The sequence below is a fragment of the Amphiprion ocellaris genome, chromosome 14 (genome assembly GCF_022539595.1).
Source record: "Amphiprion ocellaris isolate individual 3 ecotype Okinawa chromosome 14, ASM2253959v1, whole genome shotgun sequence".
NCBI classification, from domain to species: domain Eukaryota; kingdom Metazoa; phylum Chordata; class Actinopteri; family Pomacentridae; genus Amphiprion; species Amphiprion ocellaris.
This window is the reverse complement of record NC_072779.1, coordinates 2,590,955-2,617,559: the sequence shown is the minus strand read 5'-3', so window position 1 is coordinate 2,617,559 and position 26,605 is coordinate 2,590,955. Positions and strand designations below refer to the sequence as shown.

Below are 26,605 nucleotides of genomic sequence, written 5' to 3'. Positions count from 1 at the left end.
CCACTGTTGTCCAAAACCTAAAAATAAATCATTTAATGACAAGTCCCCTCATTAAAATGAACACACTCATTATAGTTTCAGTGAATCACACATTTACGGTCCTGCTGCCAACAAACTGCATTAATCTGCAGCTAAAAATATTCCCAGTAATTGCACTATTAACTCGTGTTTGCTGGAAACTGCGGCGCTCAGCGTGAAACAGCCGAACCTTTCTGAAAAATGAAACTATATTTGTGAGCTGATCTTCTGTAAGACAGTGAGCTGGAAGAGATGAACTAACACAGGATTTATTCCATAAGAAATAACATGGAATACTTTAATGCTCATCCTTTATGTCTATAATCAATAGTTTTTACAACAACGTATTAAATGACAATGTAAAAGGGTTCAGAACCTGCAGAGATTTATTAGCTGAACGAGTTTCAACTCATTATCTGCTGGATCGATAACTTCACTGTCTTGGTTTGTTCTCACCGCTTTCATAATGTCATTTACACCTAAAAAAAATAAAAATCACTGAACACGACCTGCTCTGCACCAAACTGCAGACAGAAACAGGTGAAAACAGTGGAGAATTTAGCAGAAAAACAGCAGAATATGATGCAGTTATAGAGCAAAAGGAGAGTTAAAACTCAGAAAATATTAGATTTATATTCAAAAAGTACATCTAGTTATTAAAGGTCCAGTTTGCATGATTTAATTGGATCTATTGGCAGAAATTATGATTTAATTTCATTTTGTCAAGTGCATAATTCTCTAAAAATGTATCTTGTTAATTTAGAAAGAGAACTTTATATCTACCGGAGTTCAGAATGGACAAAACAAACACATTTATAAAACAATTCAGTTATTTTAAAGATTTTTTTCCTGTTTTGTTAAATTAGATAATAGTAAAAAAAAAAAAAAAAAAAAAAAAGAAGATAAATTTACATGTCCACATCAAAAATCTGTATTTTTATAAATTACATTTCATTCTTTTTTCTTTCTTTTCTGGGTTTTACTGTACTAAAAAAATTTTTTTAGCTATAATAAGGTTTTTAAAATGCTAATTTTTATGATTGTTATTGAACATAATTTCCCTCTTTTGTTACAGATAATATTCAGTAAAATCACAGGAGGAAAAGGGGGATTAATCTACATTTATCTGAAAAACACACAAAACTGTAAATAATGTAGAAGAAATCTGGGTTTTTATAAATGTTTCATTCTTTTGCAATAGCAACTGTGAAATCACTCTTTTGTCATTTGTCTCATTTTTGTCGTTTTTCCATTTATTGTTGCTTTGTAACTTTTTGAAATTTTCCTCTTTTTGTTTTGTTTTCTGTCATTTGTCTCATTTTTTGGTTGTTTTTCTTGTTTTTGTCATTTTGTCTCATTTTTGAAATATCTTGTTTTGTTTTTGTTGTTTTTTTGTCTTTTTTTTTGTCTGACTTTTGTCATTTTGATCATAAACTAAAATACTATGTGGTTCAGTTCCAGATAGCTGTGACTAAATGTTGTGTTCCTTTGTAGACACTCTGTGATCTGGAAGTTGTAATGTGTAAATTTTACTGGTCCGGTCCACTGGAGATCAGATTGGGCTGAATGTGGAACTAACCTGAACTAAGATGAGTTTGAGCCCCTGCTTTAGAGCATCAGGACCAGTTTTATTGTGTCTGTAGAGCTTTTACTGGGCTTTTAAGAGTTCACATGCAGCATTTTTCTCATTCGTTTATTTTCAGAGCTGATGGATTTCCAGGAAGAGAAATACATTTAAGCTTGGAGACATTTTCTAATCAACAGCAGTCACACATTAGAAAAATAATCAGTCTGAATTCACCTCCCACACATCAGAGGTTTTCAATAAAGAAATATATCAAAACATCATCAGAACTGAAACGGCAGACAAAAGACAGAAACAGCCGGTTTAAAAGGGAATTAGAAAAAGCCTCTCTGTGTCCGTTTAAATAACTTCACTCTTTCTTCTGTTTGGGTTTCTTCTTCTTCTTCTTCTTCTTGGCTGGTTGGTTCTCAGGCTGTGTTTTGCTCTTCTTTGATGGGTTCAGCTGTGAAGCCGTCTCTCCGTCGGCCGGTCGCTTCTGTTTAGCTTTCTGGTCGTGTTTCTTTTTGGCTTGTCCTTTGTCTGCCCCCGGCTTGTTTGTGGAGGTCGACTTGTCTCCTGCCGGCTCCAGGACGGGTTTATTACGCTTCTTGCGTTTCTTCGTTTCAGGCAGAAAACCTTTCTTCTTCTTGGGAGCTTCCTGTTGGTCGGCGTCTCCGTCAGGTTTCGTCTTTTCAACTTTGGGTTTCCTGCAAATGTGAACACAAATGAGGTCAACATGAAGGTTGTAGAGACTGAAAAGATGAAAAGAAAACAGGAATCTGCTTTAAAAGTAATCCTGGATGAGAAGTTGGCTCAAAGAACGAATCAAGAATATCAGCAAATGCGTTCCTTGCATCAATTTAACCATTATAAAGTGAAATGTTTTCTATGTTATATTTTTACTCATTTTTCAGTTTAATCTAAAGTCCTGAACCTCTATGGAAACAGAACAACCATGACTAGAAGTAGAGAGAACTTAAACGTGTCTTCTATGACGCAGTTACAAAGCCAGAATTCATGAAATTAACTAATTTATAAAATGTAGAAAACTAGAACCAACATTGTTCCAGGTGCCTCCAGGTGTTACCAGTACTGGAAATAAATGGTGACTTCACATAATATACTGAAGATATTTCACTACTTACAGTTATTTGCTTTCATAGGTGTTTCATATCTCTTTTCTGCAAACACGGCCTGCAGTTCAACCGAAAAGTCTCTGAATTTTTGTCATGTGACTGTTGGTCATAGCCGAGTCACTAATGGCTTCATGGTTGCACCAAGAAACACAGAATTTTGTGCTTTTCACCAAATCTGTTTAGTATAAGCGCTTTATTTTTGGTGAATTTTTCAACGAGACACAAAGAAAAGCGTGATTGGATTAAATGTCCCCAATTTTAAGCTTAGATTTGGTGACGTTTCCTGACAGAGGAGCAGATGATCAGTTCAGGTAACGTTGGAAAGTTGGAAGTTCTTGCTCTGGTAAATGGTATAATCCTACCAGTTTTTAAAAGACAGGGTTAAGGTTTATCTGAATCAGGAAGAACTTGACATTTGTCCTCGTACTTGAAAATCTTTCTTATGTTCTAATTCATCATATTTCTGCTCAGATATCTACAATTCTTTTACACTAAACATCAAATTCACACACTAATAAGGAAGCATCAACCAGTAAATGTAAATGTCTACATGTTTTCAGGTCAGACAGACATTAGATATGCATGTAAATGTCAGAACCCGAGTGGAAACAGTGAATATCTGACAGTCTTCAAGCACTGACTCCGTGTATTACAAACCATTTTAACTAGTGCTGACAAACGATTAACATTTTTAATAAGTTTAATCACAGGATCGCTGTGGATTAATTTAGATTAAATATCATTAATGTTTAATGTATATTAATCACGTTTCATATATATATGTATACATAAGTATATATATATATATGTATATATATATGTGTATATATACACATATATATATACATATATATGTATGTGTGTATATATATGCACACATACGTGTGTGTGTATATATATATATACACACACACACACACACACACACATATATATGTACACACACACACTCTTCTGTCTTGAGTCTGTTTGTTCATGCAAAATGAAACACGATTAATATAGATTCAAAATGAATAATATTTAATCATTGGTTCATTAAAGCATTTGAACAGAAGTGATGGCAGCTTCTGTTGTGGATAAAATAGTGAGAAAATGAATCAAAACAGGAAAAGTTCATCAGCAGGAGCTTCGTTTATTAGACTCGAGGTGAAACTTTACCAGACTTTTGGCCTCAGGCGGCTCCTACGTGGCGCTAAAACAACCGTCATATACAGTTATGGTTTCAGTCTCAAGATATCTGTAATTACATTTTGACTTTGGCAGAATTGCAATTTGAGACTGTGCCTTGTTTAAATTGAATTTAAGATCTGCATAAAGGATCTTATAGATGACTTGTATTGAACGGATTTAATAACATCTTGGGTTATAATTATGACAAGTCAGAATTAAACTGTAGATATAAGAACCTTCAGTTGAAACTCATCAGAATTCATCCCATTCTGCAGATCTGTGTGATGAGAAACCTGCCAGACACATGAACGTGATCCGTCCTGCAGGAATGACATTGTGGATGTCTGAAATGTTCTTTTTGACCAGGAGGAATTGAATTACAGACATCTGGGGTACGCGTCCAGTCTGGCTTTTAAATGTTACAGCAGCTCTGCATAAATGACAAAACCTCTCTGGTTCATTTCAATGGACTTTGGTGCAGCAGGTTCTGGATAAAAATGCAGCACAAAGGTCGAACTACACGAACTGTCCTGCAGCTACAAAACAAAGAAATGTCTAAATGCACTAAACTGGGCAATAAAGTTAATCATTTATTCATTGTATCCTCTAAGCATAAACATTTGCTTAAACATTCACTCCTTTCCAGGGTTGCATTGTTACCTAAAGCTTCATGTAAAGTTAATCAGAGCGACCCAACCTCAGTTTCACCTTCATGTTGCAGCTGAACGTCTTCGGAGAGACGACAGCAGCCGAGAATCAGAGAACAGAGTGGGCTGAGCACCAGGTCGGACAGAGTTCAGAGTCTTAGGAGAAGTTATTCTTAAGGCAGCAGACTGTTGGTGTGTTGGAAAGCTTCTATAGGTTTAATGTATCCAACTACGAAACGACAAACCAAAAATTCACCATGAAAGCTCGTGTTTCTTCTGTGAGATGACTCTAAGATGGTGTTTTCTCAACATATTTAAACCTTACTGTATAAATTATTCCAATTTTACAGCTAGATTTCTTCTGCATGTGAATATTTTGGCCATTTTTAAGTTTGTCTTTTTTACTCGTGCACATTTCAGACTGGAGACAGAAAAAGTGTTGCAGCGTCTGGTTGAGACGAAGATCAATACATGTAGTGGTGCATCCTTGTATTCAAAATTATTTAATAAAAAACCTGACTAAAGCCCTAACTGGCCGTCCTGCCATCGTCGGCTCTAAAGCTCCGACTCACACAGACCAAAAGAAAAAGAAACAAAAAGAAAATCAGGACGTGGAGTCAAGCATCAGTAATGCAGGTTAAGACAAATTGAAAAGTCTGCACTCCGTGACTCACACAAGAAATGTGATTTAATGCACCAACGTTTAGGACCGAGCAGAGTAGTGACTATTAGACAACAGTCCAACGGCTGGAAATGTGAAAATATGCACTTCTGTATGGTGGCTGGTGTTTGGAGTCCTGGCAATCATGAATGACATTTAATAAAAGAGGAGCATCAAGCATCCGACTTTATACTGATGTTCACTGATTCAGTTGGAAATAAACGAACCACGGAGCCAAAAGCTTTTAAATCTCAGCTCTAGTTGGACGGTCTGCCTTGTCCACCTGTAGACTCAATCACAATGTTCTTATCTGTGAAGCTGCCTAGTTCTGCTTTCTATCCATCTATATTTGTCAAAATAGCATGTTTTTGCTCCCGTCTGTTCCCAAACGCCAAAACACCGTGTCCCAAAAGTTTGTTCTCCCCACCAGACCACATGTTTGATTGTTTGTCACCAAAATGGTTCCACCTTGTCAATCAGGTACTGTTTGGTCAAACTGTCAGGACCCAGTAGACAAATTTCTTGCTTGACCGAAATACAGTTCAGTGTTTCAGAAGCAGCTTATAGAGAAAACACTTGTTTTATTAAGAACCAAAAGTTAGTTTTGGGTTTCAAAACGGCAGAAATTTGACCTTAAAGTTGATTTTTATGTGGAAACAGTTTGAAAAATAATAACCATACGGGGAAAAAATAAAAAGATTGTACTGAACACTAAAAAAGTAATTTTGTGCAAAAAATTCAATGTAAAATGCATCTTAAAAGAGCATTTCCATTTCAGTGGCAGAAGTATTGCACAAATATTGACCAACTGTCATCATCACCCCAGATTCTTCCTCGTCTGACCCACAGAAAACCAACCCAGGAATTAGTCTGATCCTTAGACCCCGTGAGCGTTTATGAGGCAGTTAGAAAGCCTGATTTCTGCAGAAACTTGACTCCTGTCTCCAGATTTAAACCCCTCAGAGACTCACGTGACTCCGAAGTGTTTCATCACGGCCCAGTAGGTGTCCTCCAGCTTGCCGGTCTTCTTGAAGGCGATGCTGCTGGTCAGCGGCTGCAGGACGTTCTGGAGAGGATCCATGTCCACGGACAGCTTCTGCACAGGACAGACAGACAGCAGAGACTCAGTCTGGACTGAAACCACATCATCTAAACCCTCTCATGGTCCATCTGGACTCAGACCACCGACCTGATGGTGAACCTGCTTCACCACGAACTGACAGAGCTCCAGGACTTTCACCACCTTCTCCTTCACCACTTTGCTCTCAGCCTGGCCGACATTCTGGAGACTCTGCGGGAAGAAGACGCTGAAATTAGACTAAGATTCATGTTGTTGTTGCATTTCTAACCACCTGGGAGACACTGATCAGATCTATTGATTGATATCAGCACAGATTCCAATCACTGATGCTGAGCTTATTGATCCAAATTAAACACAAATGTTCATTTACTGCTGTGACTTAAGGACACAAAACTACCAAAACATCAATTATTACATGTTAGAAAAACATTTTTTTTAAACTAAAATTAGTTAGATATAAAGGCAGAAATTCAGATGAAAAAGCAGGTCATTGTTTGTTTTTTGTTCACAATGCATCACAAAATGTCCCATAACTGAGACGTCTCTGCTTGGGACACGACTACATTTCTTATCAATATTATTTATTGATCTGTTTAGTCTTTATGATCAAGAAAAAATGGAAACAAATTAAGAATAGACATTTCTTTATTGTCTCTCTGATAAACGTCCTCTCTTTCTTCAGTTTTAAATAAAACTTCAAATAAGACTTCAAAAAAATTGTGCTTTTCATTAATTTTCCTATGCATTAATTAACAAGTTGTTTTAACACATACCTGCTTCAACTGTAATATTTCTCAAAATTCATCAATTTTCGAATTATGCTGGACAAATTTTTAGTCATTTTGGATCATCTTTGTATCTTTGCGATAATTTTCATGTCACTTAGGACAAATTTCATTGTCATTGGGCTAATTTTCTGTAATTATGGATCATTTTTAAGTCATTCTAGATGGGTCAATATATAACTGCAGGACTTTTTGTAAAATAGTTGACATTTTATTGATATCCAGTCACTTTTTATTAATAACTGATTGTTTCTATAATAAATAATTATGGAATTTATAAAGACATTATAATTAACATAAAAAACACTAGTTTTGTTACTTTTAATAAAAATATATGCAAGATATATTCAATAGACTTCAAAAATCCCTCAATTATAGATTGACCTGGACAATTTCTGAGTCATTTAGGACAAATTTCCTGTCATTCTGGAATAATTTTCCATAATTTTGGATCATTTTCAAGTCATTTTGGACCAGTTTTGACTCATTTTGGACAATTTTTATGTCAGTTTTATGTCAGCTTGGATCGTCTATCTCCATTTTGGATCATTTTTGTATCTTTGGGACAATTTTCAAGTAATTTAGGACAAATTTCATGTCATTCTGGACTAATTTTCTGTGATTTTGGATAATTTTCAAGTCATTCTTGACGGGTCAATACATACTTGTGGGACTTTTTGTATCATAGTTGACATTTTCGTGATATCCCGTCATTTTTTATTAAATGACTGTTTTAATAGGAAATAATTCTGGAATTTGGAAAGACATGATCATAATGAACATAAAAAACATTTAAAAGTCCCTCAATTATATACTGACCATGTATTTCTGGTAGGACAACTTCAAGCAGAAAAGCATTTTAAAATATGAGCAAAACTGTCCAATAAAGCTGAATGAACACCTCATGAGACACACATTTAGCTGAGAGATTCAGGAACACTTCGGTGTTGTTCTGAAGGTTTGTTTCTCTGTGGGAGGAGCTGACGGGACGAGGGGTGCAGTGTTTGGCCAAGATTTGCAGAAACTCGCAATTAAGCATGTCTTCACCCTGGGCTCTCCAGAGGACACGCAGAGGACAGCGGAGGCTCTAATCATCATTTATCACAGCACGATGCAATCTCATAAGCCTTCCAGAATAATACAATTAAAATGTGAACAAGCCGAGAGCACGCCGGCGTACCGACGTGTCTACTTACAGCGAAGACATGATGTGCAGCTGCAGCTCGGTGCTATTAGACACGCCGTAATATGACTTTTAATCAGGTCCACGAGGAGAAGTTTACAGAATTTAAATTGGGAACAGGGAGCTCTGACAGGGTTTGGATGATGGAGACGAAGTGGGATCAGTGCGTCCTGACCAACAACGATCGACAAAAGAATCTCAAGTGTGTGAATTAAAACTCTTTCCTGAAACGATTGGAAGTGGCGCAGCTCCACTCACATATCCATCTCAGAAAGTTGATTTTGTAAATGTGTTGGCGAGCAGATGTTTAGCGCCATTAGCATTAATTTTAGTCCATTATTCCCTCCCTGTTCAGCTCCATTTCTGTTCTCTGCTAACTCCTGAAAAAAACAGCAGCCTCTTTAGCTGCTAATGTTTACGTGCTGATCTAACTGTGTCTGTCTGCTGTTTGTTGCCGTGCAGGAAGCATCCAGTGGGATTTTTCATAGCTTTTTAGGGAAATTTTAGAGCAGTGACAGTACAAAAGTTCACATATAAACCTTCGGTGGGTATGAAAGTCATGATATCTGTAAGAAAAACGACACCATTTATCAGCCAGAAACAGTAAAAACTGAAAAAAATCATTGAAGTTTTAAATTTCCAGTGGTTCTTGAACTACTCTCCAGTGATTCTACAGGAAAAAATGACCAAAATCTGAGCTTAAAATTCAATTATTTCCTCAAAAATCCTATAATTCTATATGTTTAATAGCAAAATAAATCATCTATTCAGATCAGATTCTTTAAAAAACTAAAAAATAAACACTCCTGGATGCAACAGGAAAGTTTTTAGTGACGAAAATTCAAGGATTTTTCAGATGAACTGAAGGATGTGTTCACACAAAGCAGATACTACAAGATGCAGCCTTGTATGGAAACAAATTCAAAATGTAAATACTAAATTATGTATTTTATGCAGAGCAACTTTTACACACTTAGAAACATGTTGTACATGTTGATTTATTTTTGTTCAACTTTTTTGAAACAAGTAATCAAAAAAATCCAACATTTTTTTTCTTTTTCTGTTAATAATTCATGGCATTATCTGTCAGACTCCACAGAAAACTTTTTTTTTTTTTTAAGTTCTCTCCACTTCTAGTCATGATTTTTCTGTTTCTATAGAGGTGCAAGACTTTATATTGCAGTGAAATGATCCAAAGTAAGTAAAAATGTGACAGACATGAAATAAAATGCCCAGAAACATCTAGAGTTCAGAGGATCAAACTAGACAACAAGAAAAACACTCAGAGAGCAGTTCTCCTTCAAGGCTGCTCAGTCTTATCATTTCTGACAGATGAAATCTTTAATAAAAAATTACCTTGCGGTGAGTAAAGGCATGTGTACGTTATGTACGGATACCGAATCATGTGACCTAAATATGTAGCAGGTGGCGGGAACTAATGGAACTCAGAAACACCCCCACAATTTAATCAGTTGTTCCTTGTATGATTTCTGATGGATAAGTCCTGATAAGTCCTCAGTAGGATCACAATCATGTCATCATGTAGTGTTCACTTGTTGTCATGGTTACAGTGACGCCGTGCTGCTATCTGGCAATGATGCAGAAATCTTTAACAAATCCATGGATCCAGACTATAAGCTGCATCACTGCCAGAATCTGATCACTTGGTCCTTGTGTCATTTCTGACCTTCCCTGAAAATTTCATCCAAATCTGTTAGTCTGTTTTTGAGTAAAGTTGCAAACGAACAGACAGACAAACATATGCAGGTCGTCACATAACTCTGCCGTGTTCCTAGACGGAGTAAATATCCTGATTCTGTCCAGTGATGTATATCTCTAAAACAGACTTGTGTGGACTCACCGCTGCCAGCTGATCCATGACGTTCCCACAGAGCTTCATCCACGGAGCTCCATGAAGCAGCTGCTGGACCTCCCGGCTCTGCATCGCCCGCAACACCAGCACACACGCCTGACCCTGAACACACACAATAATAGCTTTAAGAAGGAAGTCCAATGCACACAGAGCTCCGAGGAGCTTTGGTTTAGTTTAGTTAGAAGTTCACAAAAGCTCATCTGAGATTTCCTTAAACATACAGAACTGCAGCTCACAAAGACAACTTCTGCCTCAGTTAAAGCAGCGGGGAAGAAGGAGAATTCAATCCCCACAAATATTAGAGACTCAGGAAGCTTTGCAGTGTTTAAAACCAGTCAGCACCTTTAATTTATTGCATTTACTGATTCTATTTATTATCTCACACTGACGACTCTTTAGGTTTTGTGTTGTTTTATGTGTTGCACTTATTGTTCTGTGGTAGTTTTTTTGTGCACCTGCCACGTGACACCAGATATAAATCAGCTGCTAACTCTGGTGTGATTTCCCTGCAAAAACAAACAACAAAATGAAAAGCTAAAAGAATGCAGGTGATACTTTCAGTAGTTTGGTGCACAGCAAAGAGATGAAATGCTTTTTATTTACTGTATTTCTTGAAATATTTTGCTTAATCCAGGTTTGTTTCTCATTCTAGATGCAGACCGGCAAATTAAATTACTCAAAAAGGGATTTTCTGAAATGACTGGGAGCCGAGATTTCAGACTATACGACGCGTGATCAAGAGATTGTTTTAATATGTAATCTTCCTGTGCAGTGACGCTCTGCTCCCAGTGATCCTGCAACATCCAGGAACGCCTTCTGGAAGACTTGTTCTGACCGCTGGCAGGTGAGCATTTGGAATTTTATTATGAACCTCAAACTCTAGATCAACAACTACAACCCAGAGACCAAAGAGCAGCGTTGGAGTCAGAAGAGTCCAAGACTGAAGAAAGTATATCTTTATTTATGTGGTTGTTCACCGTCAATCTGTTCCTGAGACTCAGACCATGAAGGCTGATTTCTAACATCTGTCTAGTGTCCTAATGACCTGAATCATGACCTGACTGCACTGATTAAAAGCTCTACTCATCAGAAACCAACTACGACTTCTTTGTCCTCTTTGAACTTAAATTTGAGCTGAAGTTTGGATGTTTTTAAACAGTTTTGGAGGTTCAACGTGTGTTTGAAATGCTCACAGACGGGACTTTCAGATGGATGCTGATGTTGCAGGAGCACTGGGAGCGGAGTATCGCTGCACAAGGAGACTAAATCAGGAGGATGGCAGCAAAAGTTAAATTAGGTGCAGTCTAAAAAAAAAAGTCACACACTAATATTTTGTTGGACTGCCTTTAGCTTTGATTACAGCATTCAGTCACTGTGGCATCGTTTCAATAAGCTTCTGCAACGTCACAGCATTTATTTCTGTCGAGTTGCATTAATTTTCAGCAAGATCTTATATTGATGATGGGAGAGTCGGACTGCTGCACTAAGTCTTCTCCAGAACATCCCAAAGATCCTCAGGGCGGCTGAGGTCTGGACTCTGTGGAGGACAATCCATCTCATGCTCCCTGATCCACTCATTTTCAATGTGAGCCCCATGAATCCTGGCATCATCATCTTGGAACATCCCCATGCTATCAGAGAAGAAAAACTCCATGGATGGAAAGACCTTGTCGTTCAGTATCTTCAGGTATCAGCTGACCTCATTCTTTGGGAACATAACGTTGCTGAACCTGACCAACCCCAGATCATAACTCGAACCCCCACAGGCTGATAGGCACTAGCCATGATGAGCATCACTTCATCTGCCTCTCTTCTTACCCTCATGCCCCCATCACTCTGGAACAGGGTAAATCTGGACTCATCAGATCACATGACCTTCTTCAGTCAGATAGATAGATAGATAGATAGATAGATAGATAGATAGATAGATAGATAGATAGATAGATAGATAGATAGATAGATAGATAGATAGATAGATAGATAGATAGATAGATAGATAGATAGATAGATAGATAGATAGATAGATAGATAGATAGATAGAAGTATTTTTTCTGATCATCCTCACTGATCAGTGGTTTTCTTAGAGCTACAGCTGTTTGGTCCCAGTCCTTTGAATTCCCTTCTTCATGTAGAAATGTTCTTACTTTCACTATTAAACAGCTGTGAGTTCTAGTGATGGTTTCCTACGATCATCTAAGAGTTTGTTCCTGGAAGATGATGGTTCTCCACTATCCTTCAGGTTTTAATAATGCGTTGGACGGTTCTTAACCTGATTTTAGTAGTTTCATCTCCTCAGTTGTTTTCTTTGCTTGATGCAGGTCAATAATGTGATCCTTCTGAGACAGATTAACATCCTTTCCATGACCACAGGATATGTCTTCCAACATGGTAGTTTAAGAACAGAGAAGCTCCTCCCTGCATCAGCTAGAGTTAAAGAAGTTGTTTCATTACTGCAGTAATTATCCAATGGAAGGATCTTACCTATTTGCTTAGTTAAATCTAGGTGGAGACTATATGTTTTTGGACAGGCAATGTAGTGACTGTATTGACTTTGACTGTGTTCATCATAAGTCCTGTTGTTAAAAGTAACTCTTTAAATGCTATGACTGGTGAAATTCAACACCAAAACCAACAATAGATAGATTTTATGTACAGACTTTGTGTTCTAGAGCTCCATAGTCGTCTAATAACCATCAAAGTCACATTATTGAGTGGCATGTTTCTTGTGATCATACTGCTGCAGTAAATACTAACACTGAATTAATCCACAGCAGAAAAACTAATGTATGTTTACTTCAGCTGTTAGATGAAATCACTGAGCCTTTATAAAATGGATATTATACATTTGTGAGCAGTTTTTACAGATTTATGCCTCCATTAGAGCAGCAAAGTCAGAAAGCCACTAAAAAAAGAGTTGACTTTCACATTTTTATGGGATTTGTTGACAAAATCATAAATACAGAACATCACCAGCATTTTCTTTTAACACTTAAGAAGCCATATGGCACAATAACTCCAGAGCTGCAGGATCCAAACCCATGATCTCAGTCAGAAACACATCCAGGTTATTAACAACAACACCAATCAGAGTTTGAAAAGCACAAATTCATCTGAGGCATAACTCTAGTAGATAGCACTGAGAAATCTGTTAATTTACTTTTGTGCCGCTTTGCCCAAAGTAATGACGGGTAAGTAGTCCACGAACTGGAGGCTTATTTATTCAATTTGGCAGCTTTCAGCTCCGTTTCCTCCACTTGTGCCTTTTTTGTTTGTCCTTCAGGATTTGGCTGCAGGATGGAAGCACAAATAAAAATCTGTACCTGCTGATGATCTCTGACCCCAGATGTGATGTTCTGCACTGCTGTGTCCAAAAGCTTCACACATAAAACCTGAAAAAACAGCAGAAAACACATGCTAGGTAGTGCTGCAGAGACTCTGCTCGCGTCTCCATGGTGATCTGAAGTAACATGTTTGGTCGAACTCACAGGGAATCTGGAGAACAAGTCGGTGAACATCTGGGCGGTCAGTGGACTCTTCCTCCGACTCATGAAGGAGCTCAGAGCGTCTCTGAAGACGGTGGAGACTCGATCTACGTCCACATTCCCCATGAACTCAACCTGCACACAGACAACGTAAACAACACAACAGACTTCAGATTATTATTTGATGCTACAGAAGAAAAGCACGGCTGTAAATGATGGATGAATTCCATTTAGCTGCTTCATTTTCTGTCCACCTGTTTTCATGAACATTTTTACTTCATGCATAAATATTGCAAGAATAGAATAAAAAGTATTTGTATTCAACACTACAAAAGTAACTGCAAAAAACTGAATGTAAAAATGCATCTTAACCCAGTAAAATGCAAATATAGAAAAAAGATGAGCAAAAACAACTAAAAAACAGAAGAAAATAATAATAGTAGTAATAAATAATCTGCTCTGCTTTTCTTTCTGTTGCAAAACTCTAATAATCCCATTTTTCTGCTGTTTGTCGAAGTGCTTTTTAAACTCTGCTTTCAAAAATGCGCTCTATAAATAAAGTTACTATCACCTCACTGCATCCTGTTCTTCTGCATAAAATAAACAGCAGCTAACTGAAGAATTAGAGCGAACTGTGTGTCTCATAATAATAGGATAACAGCAGGAGATTGAAACATACATGTGCATTTTCTTTTGTATGTGATTCTGTAAGAAAATGCTCAACATCTGGATTGCTTTCATGGTGCAAAGGGACACTTGGACAAAACAAAGCCTTGGTTAATCATAAAAAAGTTTTAAAAAGAGACAGAAGCAGACAAACATATCAAAAGAAACTAAACTGGTGTGCACAGATGGATAGAACAGACTATTTATGGCCTACTTTTCTCTGTGGTAATGAAAACATCTGACTGAATCACCCTCCTGCAGGTAACTGTGGCAACATGCATTAAGAATCTATATATAGTGGACTCTGATTCTGAGCTTTCTGCCTTCATATTGAGAATTTAAACGACAAATTAGGGCTGAAAGTAGAAATTAATTCCAGTACCATCTTGATTAATCACACAGTCAATAAAATGCAGCAAAGAATACCTGAAAACCCAAAGATATTCACTTTGCTTTCATATAACGGTGCCTTGGAAGGTGTAAATACTGTTTATTGACTTTTAATACAATTAGTATTTCTATAGATTTTATCTATATATAATATATCTAGTCTATCTATCTATCATCTATCTATAGTTTATCTATCCATCTATCTATCTATAGTCTATCGAGCAATCTATCAATCAATCAATATATCAATAGTCTATCTATCTCTCTGTCTATCTCTCTCTATCTATCTATCTATCTATCTATCTATCTATCTATCTATCTATCTATCTATCTATCTATCTATCTATCTATCTATCTATCTATCAAACTTCACATTTAAGAAGCTGCAACTACAACTTTTTTTGGCAACATTGCTTTCAAAAAGAAAAAGAAAATGAATCTGTGTGAAGAAGAAAATCTGAGTTAAAAGGGGCCGATGTATCCAGGCCACTTCCTGACCCAGTAAAAACACAGGAAAAGAGGCGGAAGTTATGCGGTGCAAAGCTGCAGACAATCTGAGAGAGCGGTAGCACTAGCATACAGCGTAAATATTTAATACCAGTCTGTCTGCTCGACAACCTTGTGACCTAAAAGCAAAATAAAAGCCTGGTTTGGCCTCTGCATGACTTGTGGGTAAAACACACCACACATGTTGTTATTAGGCGACTATTTCTGGGTCTTACTTCCTCCTGACTACTGTCCAGTAATCCAGCAGCTGCCACTAGGGAGGTTAAGACGAGTGAAATCTAACAGAGGATGAAATCAATGAGAGCAAACATACGTCGGTCGCTGCAGCTCTTCCTGCTGCCGGCTCGTCTGTGGTCTCAGCGGGAGGAGCTCCTCTCAGCACTTTGACCACGTAAAGAGACGCACTGCAAGGACAGCAAGCATCAGTAAAACACACAACAACACAACATCCATCCATCCATCCATCCATTATCTATACACCGCTTAATCCTCATTAGGGTCGCGGGGGGGGCTGGAGTCTATCCCAGCTGACTCAGGTGAAGGCAGGGGACACCCTAGACAGGTCACCAGTCTGTCACAGGGCTACATACAGAGACAAACAATCACTCTCACATTCACACCTACGGGCAATTTAGAATGATCAATTAACCTCAGCATATTTTTGGACTGTGGGAGGAAGCCGGAGTACCCGGAGAAAACCCACGCATGCACAGGGAGAACATGCAAACTCCATGCAGAAAGATCCCGGGAAAGCCGGGACGCGAACCAGGGATCTTCTAGCTGCAAGGTGAAAGTGCTAACCACTACACCACTGTGCAGCCCTCAACACAACATATACCTAGAAATATACAGCAAAATACATGACACAATACACACCTAGAAATACACAGCAAAACACACAACGACACAATACACACCTAGAAATACACAGCAAAACACACGACACAATACACACCTAGAAATACACAGCAAAACACACAACACAATACACATCTAGAAATACACAGCAAAACACACAACGACACAATACACACCTAGAAATATAGAGTTTATACAGTTTTTTGTCTTTTATCTATCTATAATCTGTGGTCTATCTATCTATCTATCTATAGTCTATCTACAATCTATTTATAGTCTATCTATCGACAGTCTATCTATCTATCTATAATCTATCTATCTATAGTCTATCTATCTATCTATCTATCTATCTATAATCTATCTATAGTCTATCTATAATCTATCTATCTATCTATCTACAATCTATCTATAGTCTATCTATAATCTATCTATCTATCTATCTACAATCTATCTATAGTCTATCTATAATCTATCTGTCTATACATACAATCTGCTGCTTTTCTGCTACATCTGATTACAAACTGGATTCTAAATGAGCAGTATTTCATTCTTCTGTCTGTATCTGCTGCTTGTTTTCTCCACATGACATTACAGAGGATTAATGAACTCCTGTTTCATCACACATTCATAAATATTAAAGTGTGTGAGGAAGTCAAGCATCGTTTTCTCTGCAGCTCGGTCACCCCACGCTAATGTTGCACCTGAAGTAGTAGAGGCAGACGGAGGAGTCGGACAGCTTCTGGGCTTTAGTCATCAGTTTGTCCAGCAGGTCATGGAGCTCCCCCTGTCTGTCACCGGCGGTCCTGCAGTAAACTTTAGACCTGCACAGCTGATTCCTGGAGAAAAAACACAACAAAACAGGCAACATATGGGTTTACTAAAAGGAAAAATATCAATAAATCTTCACATCATCCAACCCAAAAACACAGAGGTTTGAAATGCCTGATTTAGCTGATCTCATTTCTATCCGTACATGTTTCTGTCTGTTATAGATTTTAGGGCTCCACATCACCAACTTGTTTGGATGCACAGTCCTCCTCCAAGGCTGCTCATTCCTCATATGGCATTGTCAGAAATGCAGCATTTGTTTATTAGTTATTGATGATCACAAATCATGGCAACATTTAATATAGATGTACCCGCAAACAAAATGACGCTGCGCTGAGTACAGATGTGTGTTCTGCATGTGTACGTTATGTACGGATACCGAATCACGTGACCTAAATATGTAGCGGGTGGCGGGAATTGATGGAACTCAGAAACACCCTCACAATTTAATCAGTTGTTCCTTGAATCATTTCTGATGGATAAGTCCTGATAAGTCCTCAGCGGTGGATTTGTAGTAGGATCACAATCATGTGATCATCAGCAGGCAGCTGATGTAGTGTTCACTTGTTGTCATGGTTACAGTGACACTGTGCCGCTATCTGGCAATGATACAGAAATCTTTAACAAATCTCCACATTTGAGTTAGTCTCTTTGAGTGCCTTTAAATCAAAACTGCGAGTTCTTGAGGCCATTTCCTTAGCTTGCACGTGTTTTTAATAACTTGCTTGTACACTTATTATTGTTTTTTTTTGTTTTTTTATTATTATTTTTTTTAAATTTCTTTTTCGTATTTTAATCATGTCTTAACTGTGTAAATTCATAACTGGGTTTTGTGTTTGCTGCTGCCTATCTTGGCCAGGACTCCCTTGAAAAAGAGGTTTTTAATCTCAACGGGATCTCTCCTGGTTAAATAAAGGTTAAATTAAAAAAATAAATAAATAAATAAAATTTGTCCAAAATTATTAGAAATTTGTCCAGAATTTGCTCAAAAATTCTCTTTTCCTGTTCACAATCTGTCCAAAATGAGTTAAACATCTAGGATGGCTGAGAAGGGTTCCAAAAATGACTAAAAATAATAAAAACATGTCTAAAATGACTCATAAAATAAATGTGTTCTCAAAATGTTCTTAAAATATGTCAAAAATCACCCTAAATATGTGCAACATGACTACAAATTACTCAAATTTGTCCAGAACTTGCTCAAAAATCCTCCTCAACTGTTCAAAATCTGTCCAAAACGAGTTAATAGTCTAGGATGGCTGAGAAGGGTTGAAAAGAATGACTAAAAATGGGTCCAAAATGACTATGGAATGTCTTCAAACTATTAAAATTTTCTATAAAAAGTAGGAATTACTTGCAGTTACAGTTTTATAAACGCTCGTGGTCTGCAGCAGTGGATTCATCTTCCATCACCAGTTTCAAGCCGTGCTGCGTTTCTGTTATTAATCAAGTATGCTTTTGTTTTTCTCTCAGTGTCTCCAATTTGTTTCCTATCTGCTCTGTGTAAACACAGCCTGGAGTTAAGAAAAAAATTCCCTCATTTTTTTTCTCAGTTGAGTCAGTCATAGTTTCAAAGTTACACCTGTGAGCTCAGAGGTTGTTTGTTTGTTTTTTGCAAGTTTGTCTGTACTTTGGGCCAATATTTAAAGCAGACACGCAGAATAAACTGATCTTTATGAGATATTACAATTTTAAGCTTAGATTTGATTCATTCTGATGATACTAATCACTAGTCAACCTTCTAAATATACATTATTTTATATAAGGCGACAGAGCAAATTTCAGTGGGAATAAATAGGAAGACAGTTTTTTTTCTCTCAAGCAAATTTCATACCTCAGTGAATTAACAATGTTCTTATTACTGATGGAATGATTATATAGAAATCCAGTCTTCATTGACTATATTATGAATCCTTATATCATTTGTTCCTATTAGTTTATGCTCATGACAGAGATAAGGTAAGGTTTTACACTTGTTTTTTCAAGTACCTCACAAACTCATCATCTTTTATGAAAACTACAGAATAAGATGCATTTCACGCTCACATTTTAAAATATATATAAAACCAGCACCGATAGTCACTGATGGAAACTATACTTGTTGAATTAGTGTTTAAATCTAACTTTATTTTGATGATCCAGTTGTTTGTTGACACTCCTACAGGTATTCTTCACTTCTGTAGATATTTTAACCATCAGAAATTCCTTCTATCTCTGACTCTGACAGCTAATTGAACACCAGCAAGTTTTATTTTGAAAATTTAGCACATATATAACAATAAATCTAAGCAAAAAAATATCACAGTACAGATCACAACGTTCAGCAGGGGGATTAAAACTTAACAGAAAGCTGCTGTTGGTGCCGCTCAGCCTACAGGTGAGATGTTTCTACCTGAAGATATCTGCAGCTCTGCGGAGGAAGTCCTGCTCCTGCTGCTCACTGTTGGAGCTCATCCCTCGGTCGATGATGGTCAGCAGAGGCTCCACCAGGCCGAGCACCAGAGGGCTGCCGGCCTGCCGAGCCACGAACACCTCGACCAGGTCCAACACCTGCAGCAGACACAGACCGGAGAAGGTTTAGGGGCTGGAGGAAGGTAAAGTGTTTAGATCAGGGTGTCACACTCATTTTAGTTCAGCCAATTTGATCTTAAGTGGGCCAGACCAGTTAAATTACAGCATATTAACCCTCCTGTTGTCCTCATTTACAGGCACCAAAAAATATTGTTTCTTTGTCTCAAAAAAATCCAAAAATTCAGCAAAAAAATTCCCCACATTTCTGAAAATTTGCAAAACCTTCAGGAAGAAAATTCCAATAATTCCTTAAAAGTTCCCCTTAAAAGTGTTATTCAAAAAAAAATAAAAGAAATTTGGCAAGAAAATTCTTGTAAATATTTTCAAAAAATGAGTAAAAATCTACCAAAAAATCCTAAAAATATCTAAAGTGATTCCATATATATCAGTAAAACTTCTAATATTTTCTATAAGAACATTCACAAAAAAATCAACCAAAATCCAGCGAAATTTGCTGGATTTTGGTTGATTTTTATGTGCATGTTCTTAAGAAACATTTTTAATATTTCTGTATTTCCACCAAAAAATGTTCAAAGATTTCCCAAAAATGTTGAAAATGTGGACATCAGAAGTTTCACTGTGAGAATATTTTATTTTTTCACATTTTCAAACTTCAAAACGGGTCGATTTTGACCCGCAGGACGACACGAGGGTTAACCCGTAAAAGTCAAAATTTTTCCTTTGTTTTTTTGCAAAAAAGTAATTTCTTCAAATGTTTATATTTAATGAACAAAACATTATAAACAACCTGAAGTTTCTTCAGAAAAATAAATTAAATTTCAGCAGTAATATGCCTCAGTTTATCATTTCCACATTACAACTTCCAGATCACAGAGTGTCTACAAAGGAACACAACATTTAGTTATGATCAAAGCAACAACAGTCGGACAGGAAAAGTCAGACAAAACAAGACAAAAAACAACAAAAACAAGACAAAATATTACAAAAATGACACACAAAATGATTGTTGTGGTCTATAAATTATTTTAAATTTATAGTTTTACTAATTTCCAATCTGCAGTTAATGTCTTCTGTGTAATTTTTACACTTTGAGGGCCGGACTGGACTCTCTGGAGGACCGGTTTTGGCCCGTGGGCTGCATGTTGGACACCCCTGGTTTAGATGTTACTTTACAAGCAGAAGATAACAAACCTTGATCTTAAACTCTCGGACCAGCGTCCTCTCCTTCTGGAGCTTGGCCTTCTCATCCTTCTTGGCCTGAGTCTTCTTCTTCTGCTCTGAGAACAGCGCCGACAGACTCTTGTCCAGCTCCATCATGGCGTCATCATCCATGTCCTCGTCGCTGCTGCCGTCCTCCTCTGTGGCCTGAAGACGAAGCAGGACAGAGGACTCGTTACTATGACAACCAAACGCCGCATTTCTGCTGGGGAGGAAAATCTCATCTCATCTTTATCAAGGATTATTTGTTCATAGCTATCAAAAAAGATCAATGAAGCTCATCTTTTTATGACTTTCATGGAGAGAACTATCAGTTTCACACACAGCTCCCATCTCATTTGACCTCCTCATTCCTGTACGAATAAATTTCACAGTATATATATATATATATATATATACAGTATAGTACATATAGTAGTAGTATATTCTACAGAGCGTCCAAATAAAGGGATTCCATACCTTTATATTTCTTGAATTTGTCTTAACACAAGTTTGAAACAACCTTGACATCACATGTTTCCATATGGACGACCTACGGTCTATAAGCTGGGGTCCAATCACCAATTTTCTTCATGATATTGCTTTAAATATTACCTATTTTGAAATCTGCTTGTTTTTTTTCATTGTTTGCGTTTCTGTTGCTACTTTATTTTACTTGCATCATAAAGACTTTACATGAATTCATGCTCTTATTGTGTCAAAAACAGTGTTTGGTTTCACGTATTTTAACCCTCTTGCTGTCTTCACTTATGGGCACCAAAAAATATGCTTTCCTCGTCTGAAAAAATCCAAAAATTCAGCAAAAAATCCCCCAAATTTCAGAAAATTTGCAAAACTTTCAGGAAGAAAATGCCAATAATTCCTTAAAAGTTTCCCTTAAAAGTTTTATTTTAAAAAAATCCCCCAAATCTGACAAGAAAATTCTTGTAAATACTTTCAAAAAATGAGTAAAAATCTTCCCAAAAAATCCTAAAAATATCTAAAATGATTCCATATATATCAGTTTGACCCGCAGGACAACATGAGGGTTAAATGAATGTTTTGATGAGTTTAAAACTAATGATAAATGCAAATTACTACATTGCCGTAATTTATTTTTTTTGTAATATACTACCTGGAGAATACCACTTTTCAAATGTTTAGTGAGTTTTTCGGCAAGTCTCCTTGTATTTTGTTTGCAATTTTAGAAGATTTTAAATGAATAAATAAAAAAAATCTAATGAAATCTTGAACGTCTCGACATTAGACACTAAGGCAGGAGGACTGCATGGAGAAACTGCATGATTTAAGTGTAAAGGAAGATAAATAAAGGACTAAAGTCAACTCTGAGAGGATGTTGACGTCTGAACCAAACAGTTATTGAGACTCCGGACTGAAAGGCTGATAAACTGATCACCTGACATCACATCACCATAAAACTAAACACCTGGAAAGTCTCAGATCTAAAGCTGAGGGATGCAAGAGTTTTTTTTTTGTTCTCTTAATCTCGAACATAGATTAACAACATCTTGAGTTGCAGCAGGTAGTAGTATATTCTACAGAGCGTCCAAATAAAGGGATTCCATACCTTTATATTTCTTGAATTTGTCTTAACACAAGTTTGAAACAACCTTGACATCACATGTTTCCATATGGACGACCTACGGTCTATAAGCTGGGGTCCAATCACCAATTTTCTTCATGATATTGCTTTAAATATTACCTATTTTGAAATCTGCTTGTTTTTTTTCATTGTTTGCGTTTCTGTTGCTACTTTATTTTACTTGCATCATAAAGACTTTACATGAATTCATGCTCTTATTGTGTCAAAAACAGTGTTTGGTTTCACGTATTTTAACCCTCTTGCTGTCTTCACTTATGGGCACCAAAAAATATGCTTTCCTCGTCTGAAAAAATCCAAAAATTCAGCAAAAAATCCCCCAAATTTCAGAAAATTTGCAAAACTTTCAGGAAGAAAATGCCAATAATTCCTTAAAAGTTTCCCTTAAAAGTTTTATTTTTAAAAAATCCCCCAAATCTGACAAGAAAATTCTTGTAAATACTTTCAAAAAATGAGTAAAAATCTTCCCAAAAAATCCTAAAAATATCTAAAATGATTCCATATATATCAGTTTGACCCGCAGGACAACATGAGGGTTAAATGAATGTTTTGATGAGTTTAAAACTAATGATAAATGCAAATTACTACATTGCCGTAATTTATTTTTTTTGTAATATACTACCTGGAGAATACCACTTTTCAAATGTTTAGTGAGTTTTTCGGCAAGTCTCCTTGTATTTTGTTTGCAATTTTAGAAGATTTTAAATGAATAAATAAAAAAAATCTAATGAAATCTTGAACGTCTCGACATTAGACACTAAGGCAGGAGGACTGCATGGAGAAACTGCATGATTTAAGTGTAAAGGAAGATAAATAAAGGACTAAAGTCAACTCTGAGAGGATGTTGACGTCTGAACCAAACAGTTATTGAGACTCCGGACTGAAAGGCTGATAAACTGATCACCTGACATCACATCACCATAAAACTAAACACCTGGAAAGTCTCAGATCTAAAGCTGAGGGATGCAAGAGTTTTTTTTTTGTTCTCTTAATCTCGAACATAGATTAACAACATCTTGAGTTGCAGCAGTTTTTTTTTTTTTTTTGCTGCTTTAACAATTTTAGGATTGTGATCAGATGGTGTTAAAATCACAAAAGCTGAAAACAAAGTTTGATTAGAACATCTTTTTTCACATTTTTTTATTTTCAAAAAAGAAAAAAATAAACTATAATATTGAATTGTCGTGTATCATTTGTAGTTTCTCCTAAGCAATTTTAATTTCCATCTTACAGTCTCTGAAATGGTGTGCTGTCTTGGCCAGGTCTCCCTCGGAAAAAAGATTTTTCATTTAAATAAAGGTTAAATAAAATAAAATGAATCTTTACATCTCAGCTGCATTTCTAATAAAACTCTAAGAACACCCAAAGCGTCTGTACATTGTTTCTTCTGGACGTCATTTCTATGATTTATAATAAAAACTGTGATTGAGCTCTGAGGGGCTCAGTGGCTTCGTTACCTTAAAGAGAGATTTGTTTTTAAAACAGTCGACGTACCAGAGCGTTCTGCTGCTGGAGAACCTTCATCAGCTCCAGACGAAAGTTCTGATCCACTTCTTCGTTTTCCATCTCCTCCTCTTCATCGTCGTCCTTCTCCTCCTCCATGGCTTCATCTTCTGCTTCCTCATCAGAGTCTTCGGAGTCGTCGGACTCCTGGGAGACACAGAAACATCAGCGTCAGGTTTGATCAGTAAATAAAAGAAAAATCACGTAGTTCTGGGTAGAATTCAATAAGTTGTGCTGAAGTTGGAGAAGAACTGACCTCCATCTCCTCATCTTCATCTCCGTCCTTTGGCTTCTTCTTCTGTGGTTTGTTTGTGTCATCAGTGACGACCACAGCGCTGTCCTCCTCATCATCCCTGTCCGGGTCCAAAACCTACAAGAAACACCATCGTAGTGATTATTTACTGAGCTACCAGCCGGTGGAATCAATAAAAGACTGAAGAGACGCTGTAGAGGAGCAGAGATCAGATTTCAGATCCTTAATACACAATGAAACTATCGGGTAACTCCTTACAGGAAAGCTATGAGCTACAACCTCATTTCTTTTAAAAGAATAAGTTTAAAAACATCACTGGGATAAACTTGCAACCTGAAGACGTTTCTTCATGAATTCCCTCCATAAAAGCGTTACTTACGTCCAGGACGGCGGTGAGGGCGGCTGCAGTGACGTGGGGGCAGATGGAGGAGAAGACGGTTTTGCAGACCTGCCTGATGTGTCGACTCTGTTGTGACAGTAGAGACAACAAGATGTCCACCATCACCTCCACCCACTCCGGCTCCACCTCCTCCTGCTGCTCGCTGGCTGCAGAAACACATCCAGGAACTTTAAAGCAGCTTTAACTCATTTTTTTGGTGACTTTCAGGCAACAAAACCAGTTTTAATCAGAATATCTCACATCTATCGACAACATATGAAGCTGTAATGGTGGTTATTTGCACATTCAGCAAACACAGAGCTAAATTAATATTCAATCTGCTCTTTTTAGTTAAAACTGATACGCATTAAACACACCAGATTTGCGTTACATTGTGAGCTGTAAAGGAGCTTGTTTTTGAATTTTGCACAGACTGGACAGACTTTCTGCTTCAAGTCTTTAAAGTATTGAGAAACTAATCACCTCATGGCTCTACTTGCATAATAAAATCCTCAGACATGAGAGATATGAGAAAAACAAAGTGCATTTGTTTTTATACGTGAAATGAAGCGATGAGGAAAACAACAACAACAGCAGCAGCAGCAGCATCGTGTTTGAGGCCTCACCTTGCTTTTTCTTCTTCTTCTTGGCCTTCTTCTCCTGAGCTTTGTCCATACAGCTCTGTAGGTCTTTCATGATGTCCAGCAACTCTTCAGGCGCCTACAGGAGAAAAAAGACACCAGGAGAACATTACATTAACACCAGGAGAACATTACATTAACACTGGGAGAAGTGCTACATAAAACACGGGGATAAAAGAACACTGCTCTAGTCAAACCCTGGTTGTCTCTACAACATGAGCTTTGCCTGGAGGGTATTACCGTAATTTCTGGACTATTGAGCGTACCTGAATATAAGCTGCACCAACTAATTTAAAAAGAAAAAAAACTGTACATACATAAGCTGCACTTGTCTGTAAGCTGCAGGGGTCCACGTTGTAACATGAGATATTTCCACAGAAAGATTTTTTTTAAAACTTTTAATTCAATAAATGCTTTTTTCGTTTAAGCCACAGGGTTCAAAGCGTGTGAAAAAAGTAGCGGCTTATAGTCTGGAAATTACGGTAATCATCACAGAAGTCTTTGTCATGGTACCCGTTCATAGTTAAATCCCCATAATGCTCTCTGTTTGCCAACACAGAATTAGCCTTATCCTGAGTGACACCTCCTCTGGTCTCTATGGTATTAAACAGTAAGAGACTCCATCTGGTGGCACAACCAGGTGCTGCAGCTAACATAATATAATACAAATACATTTTTTTACATATATGTAGAAAAAACATGTCTTTTTCAGTCACTGTAAACTCTACAATCTCTGCATTACATCTCAGACAGTATTACTGATCTGCACAATAAGGTTTATGACCACCTATGTAACATTAAGACACAGCAATTCAGTTGTGAAGTATACACACTGGATTGATTTTAATACCTTAAAAATAGGTAAATGATATCAGATTGTGGCTCAGCACTGTCAGATAATGACTATTCAGTGACTTGTGTTGGATCTGAAGGGGAAAACTTAACGAGGACATCTCTAATTAACACAGCAGCAACATGAAGGCCTCAGTAACCGACTAACAGCGGTGTGAAAATGTGTTTTACCTTGAACAGGTGCATTCCTACCAGCAGGAAGAGCTGCTGGAAAGCACTGCTCTCTGCTGACGGGCCTTTCTTTGCTTTCTTCTTCAGGTTTGCTACAGACTCCAACATGCTGGAAGAAAATAGAAGAATTAGAGAAATCAAACACGTTCCCTTAAATCAATTCTACATTCTATACAGCCTCTAAGTGTACAGAAATGTAAAGATCATGTCATTATAATGTACAAATGAAGGCCAAAGCTAAATATAAGCTCTACAACCCCAGTGCCTTCACTTCAAGGACGTCCCCACCTGTCCCAGGCCTGTCTCTGCTCGGGGCTGAAGGGACGGCTGTTCTGGACGTGCTTCGGCTGGTTTAGCAGGACGTCAGCGTACTGGACCAGGTGGTAGATCCACATGTTGCCGTCAGCCGTGACACCCAGCACTCGCTTCTGGTTCACAGCTGCACCTTCAGCCGAGTCGTCAGAGAGCGGCAGGTGGTGCATCGACATGAGGAGTCTGGATGGATGGAAGTCAGAGAGACAGCAGAGGGCAGATTTAAACAGTCGTTAGGACCTCTGAAGACTATACAGAGTCTGTTAGTGATGTATTTCTGCAGATTTAAACTGTC

At 37.4% G+C, this 26,605-nt stretch overlaps 1 protein-coding gene across 1 annotated transcript in view; it reads right to left on the bottom strand.

Annotated features, from left to right (window-relative positions):
- Positions 1-1,690: 1,690 nt before the first annotated feature.
- The window catches only part of mybbp1a (MYB binding protein (P160) 1a), a 37,998-nt gene continuing 13,083 nt past the window's right edge, over positions 1,691-26,605 (bottom strand). Inside the window, exons 12-27 of the mRNA XM_023292868.3 lie at positions 26,287-26,493; positions 25,999-26,107; positions 24,961-25,054; positions 24,335-24,501; positions 23,959-24,072; positions 23,694-23,849; positions 20,573-20,746; positions 19,242-19,399; positions 16,723-16,857; positions 15,477-15,567; positions 13,604-13,735; positions 13,439-13,507; positions 10,107-10,220; positions 6,386-6,487; positions 6,168-6,292; positions 1,691-2,289 (exon numbers count right to left, since the gene is read on the bottom strand). Coding sequence (XP_023148636.2) covers positions 1,953-2,289; positions 6,168-6,292; positions 6,386-6,487; positions 10,107-10,220; positions 13,439-13,507; positions 13,604-13,735; positions 15,477-15,567; positions 16,723-16,857; positions 19,242-19,399; positions 20,573-20,746; positions 23,694-23,849; positions 23,959-24,072; positions 24,335-24,501; positions 24,961-25,054; positions 25,999-26,107; positions 26,287-26,493 — 2,284 coding nt within the window. The 3' untranslated portion in view covers positions 1,691-1,952. The remainder of the gene's footprint in view (positions 2,290-6,167; positions 6,293-6,385; positions 6,488-10,106; positions 10,221-13,438; positions 13,508-13,603; positions 13,736-15,476; positions 15,568-16,722; positions 16,858-19,241; positions 19,400-20,572; positions 20,747-23,693; positions 23,850-23,958; positions 24,073-24,334; positions 24,502-24,960; positions 25,055-25,998; positions 26,108-26,286; positions 26,494-26,605) is intronic.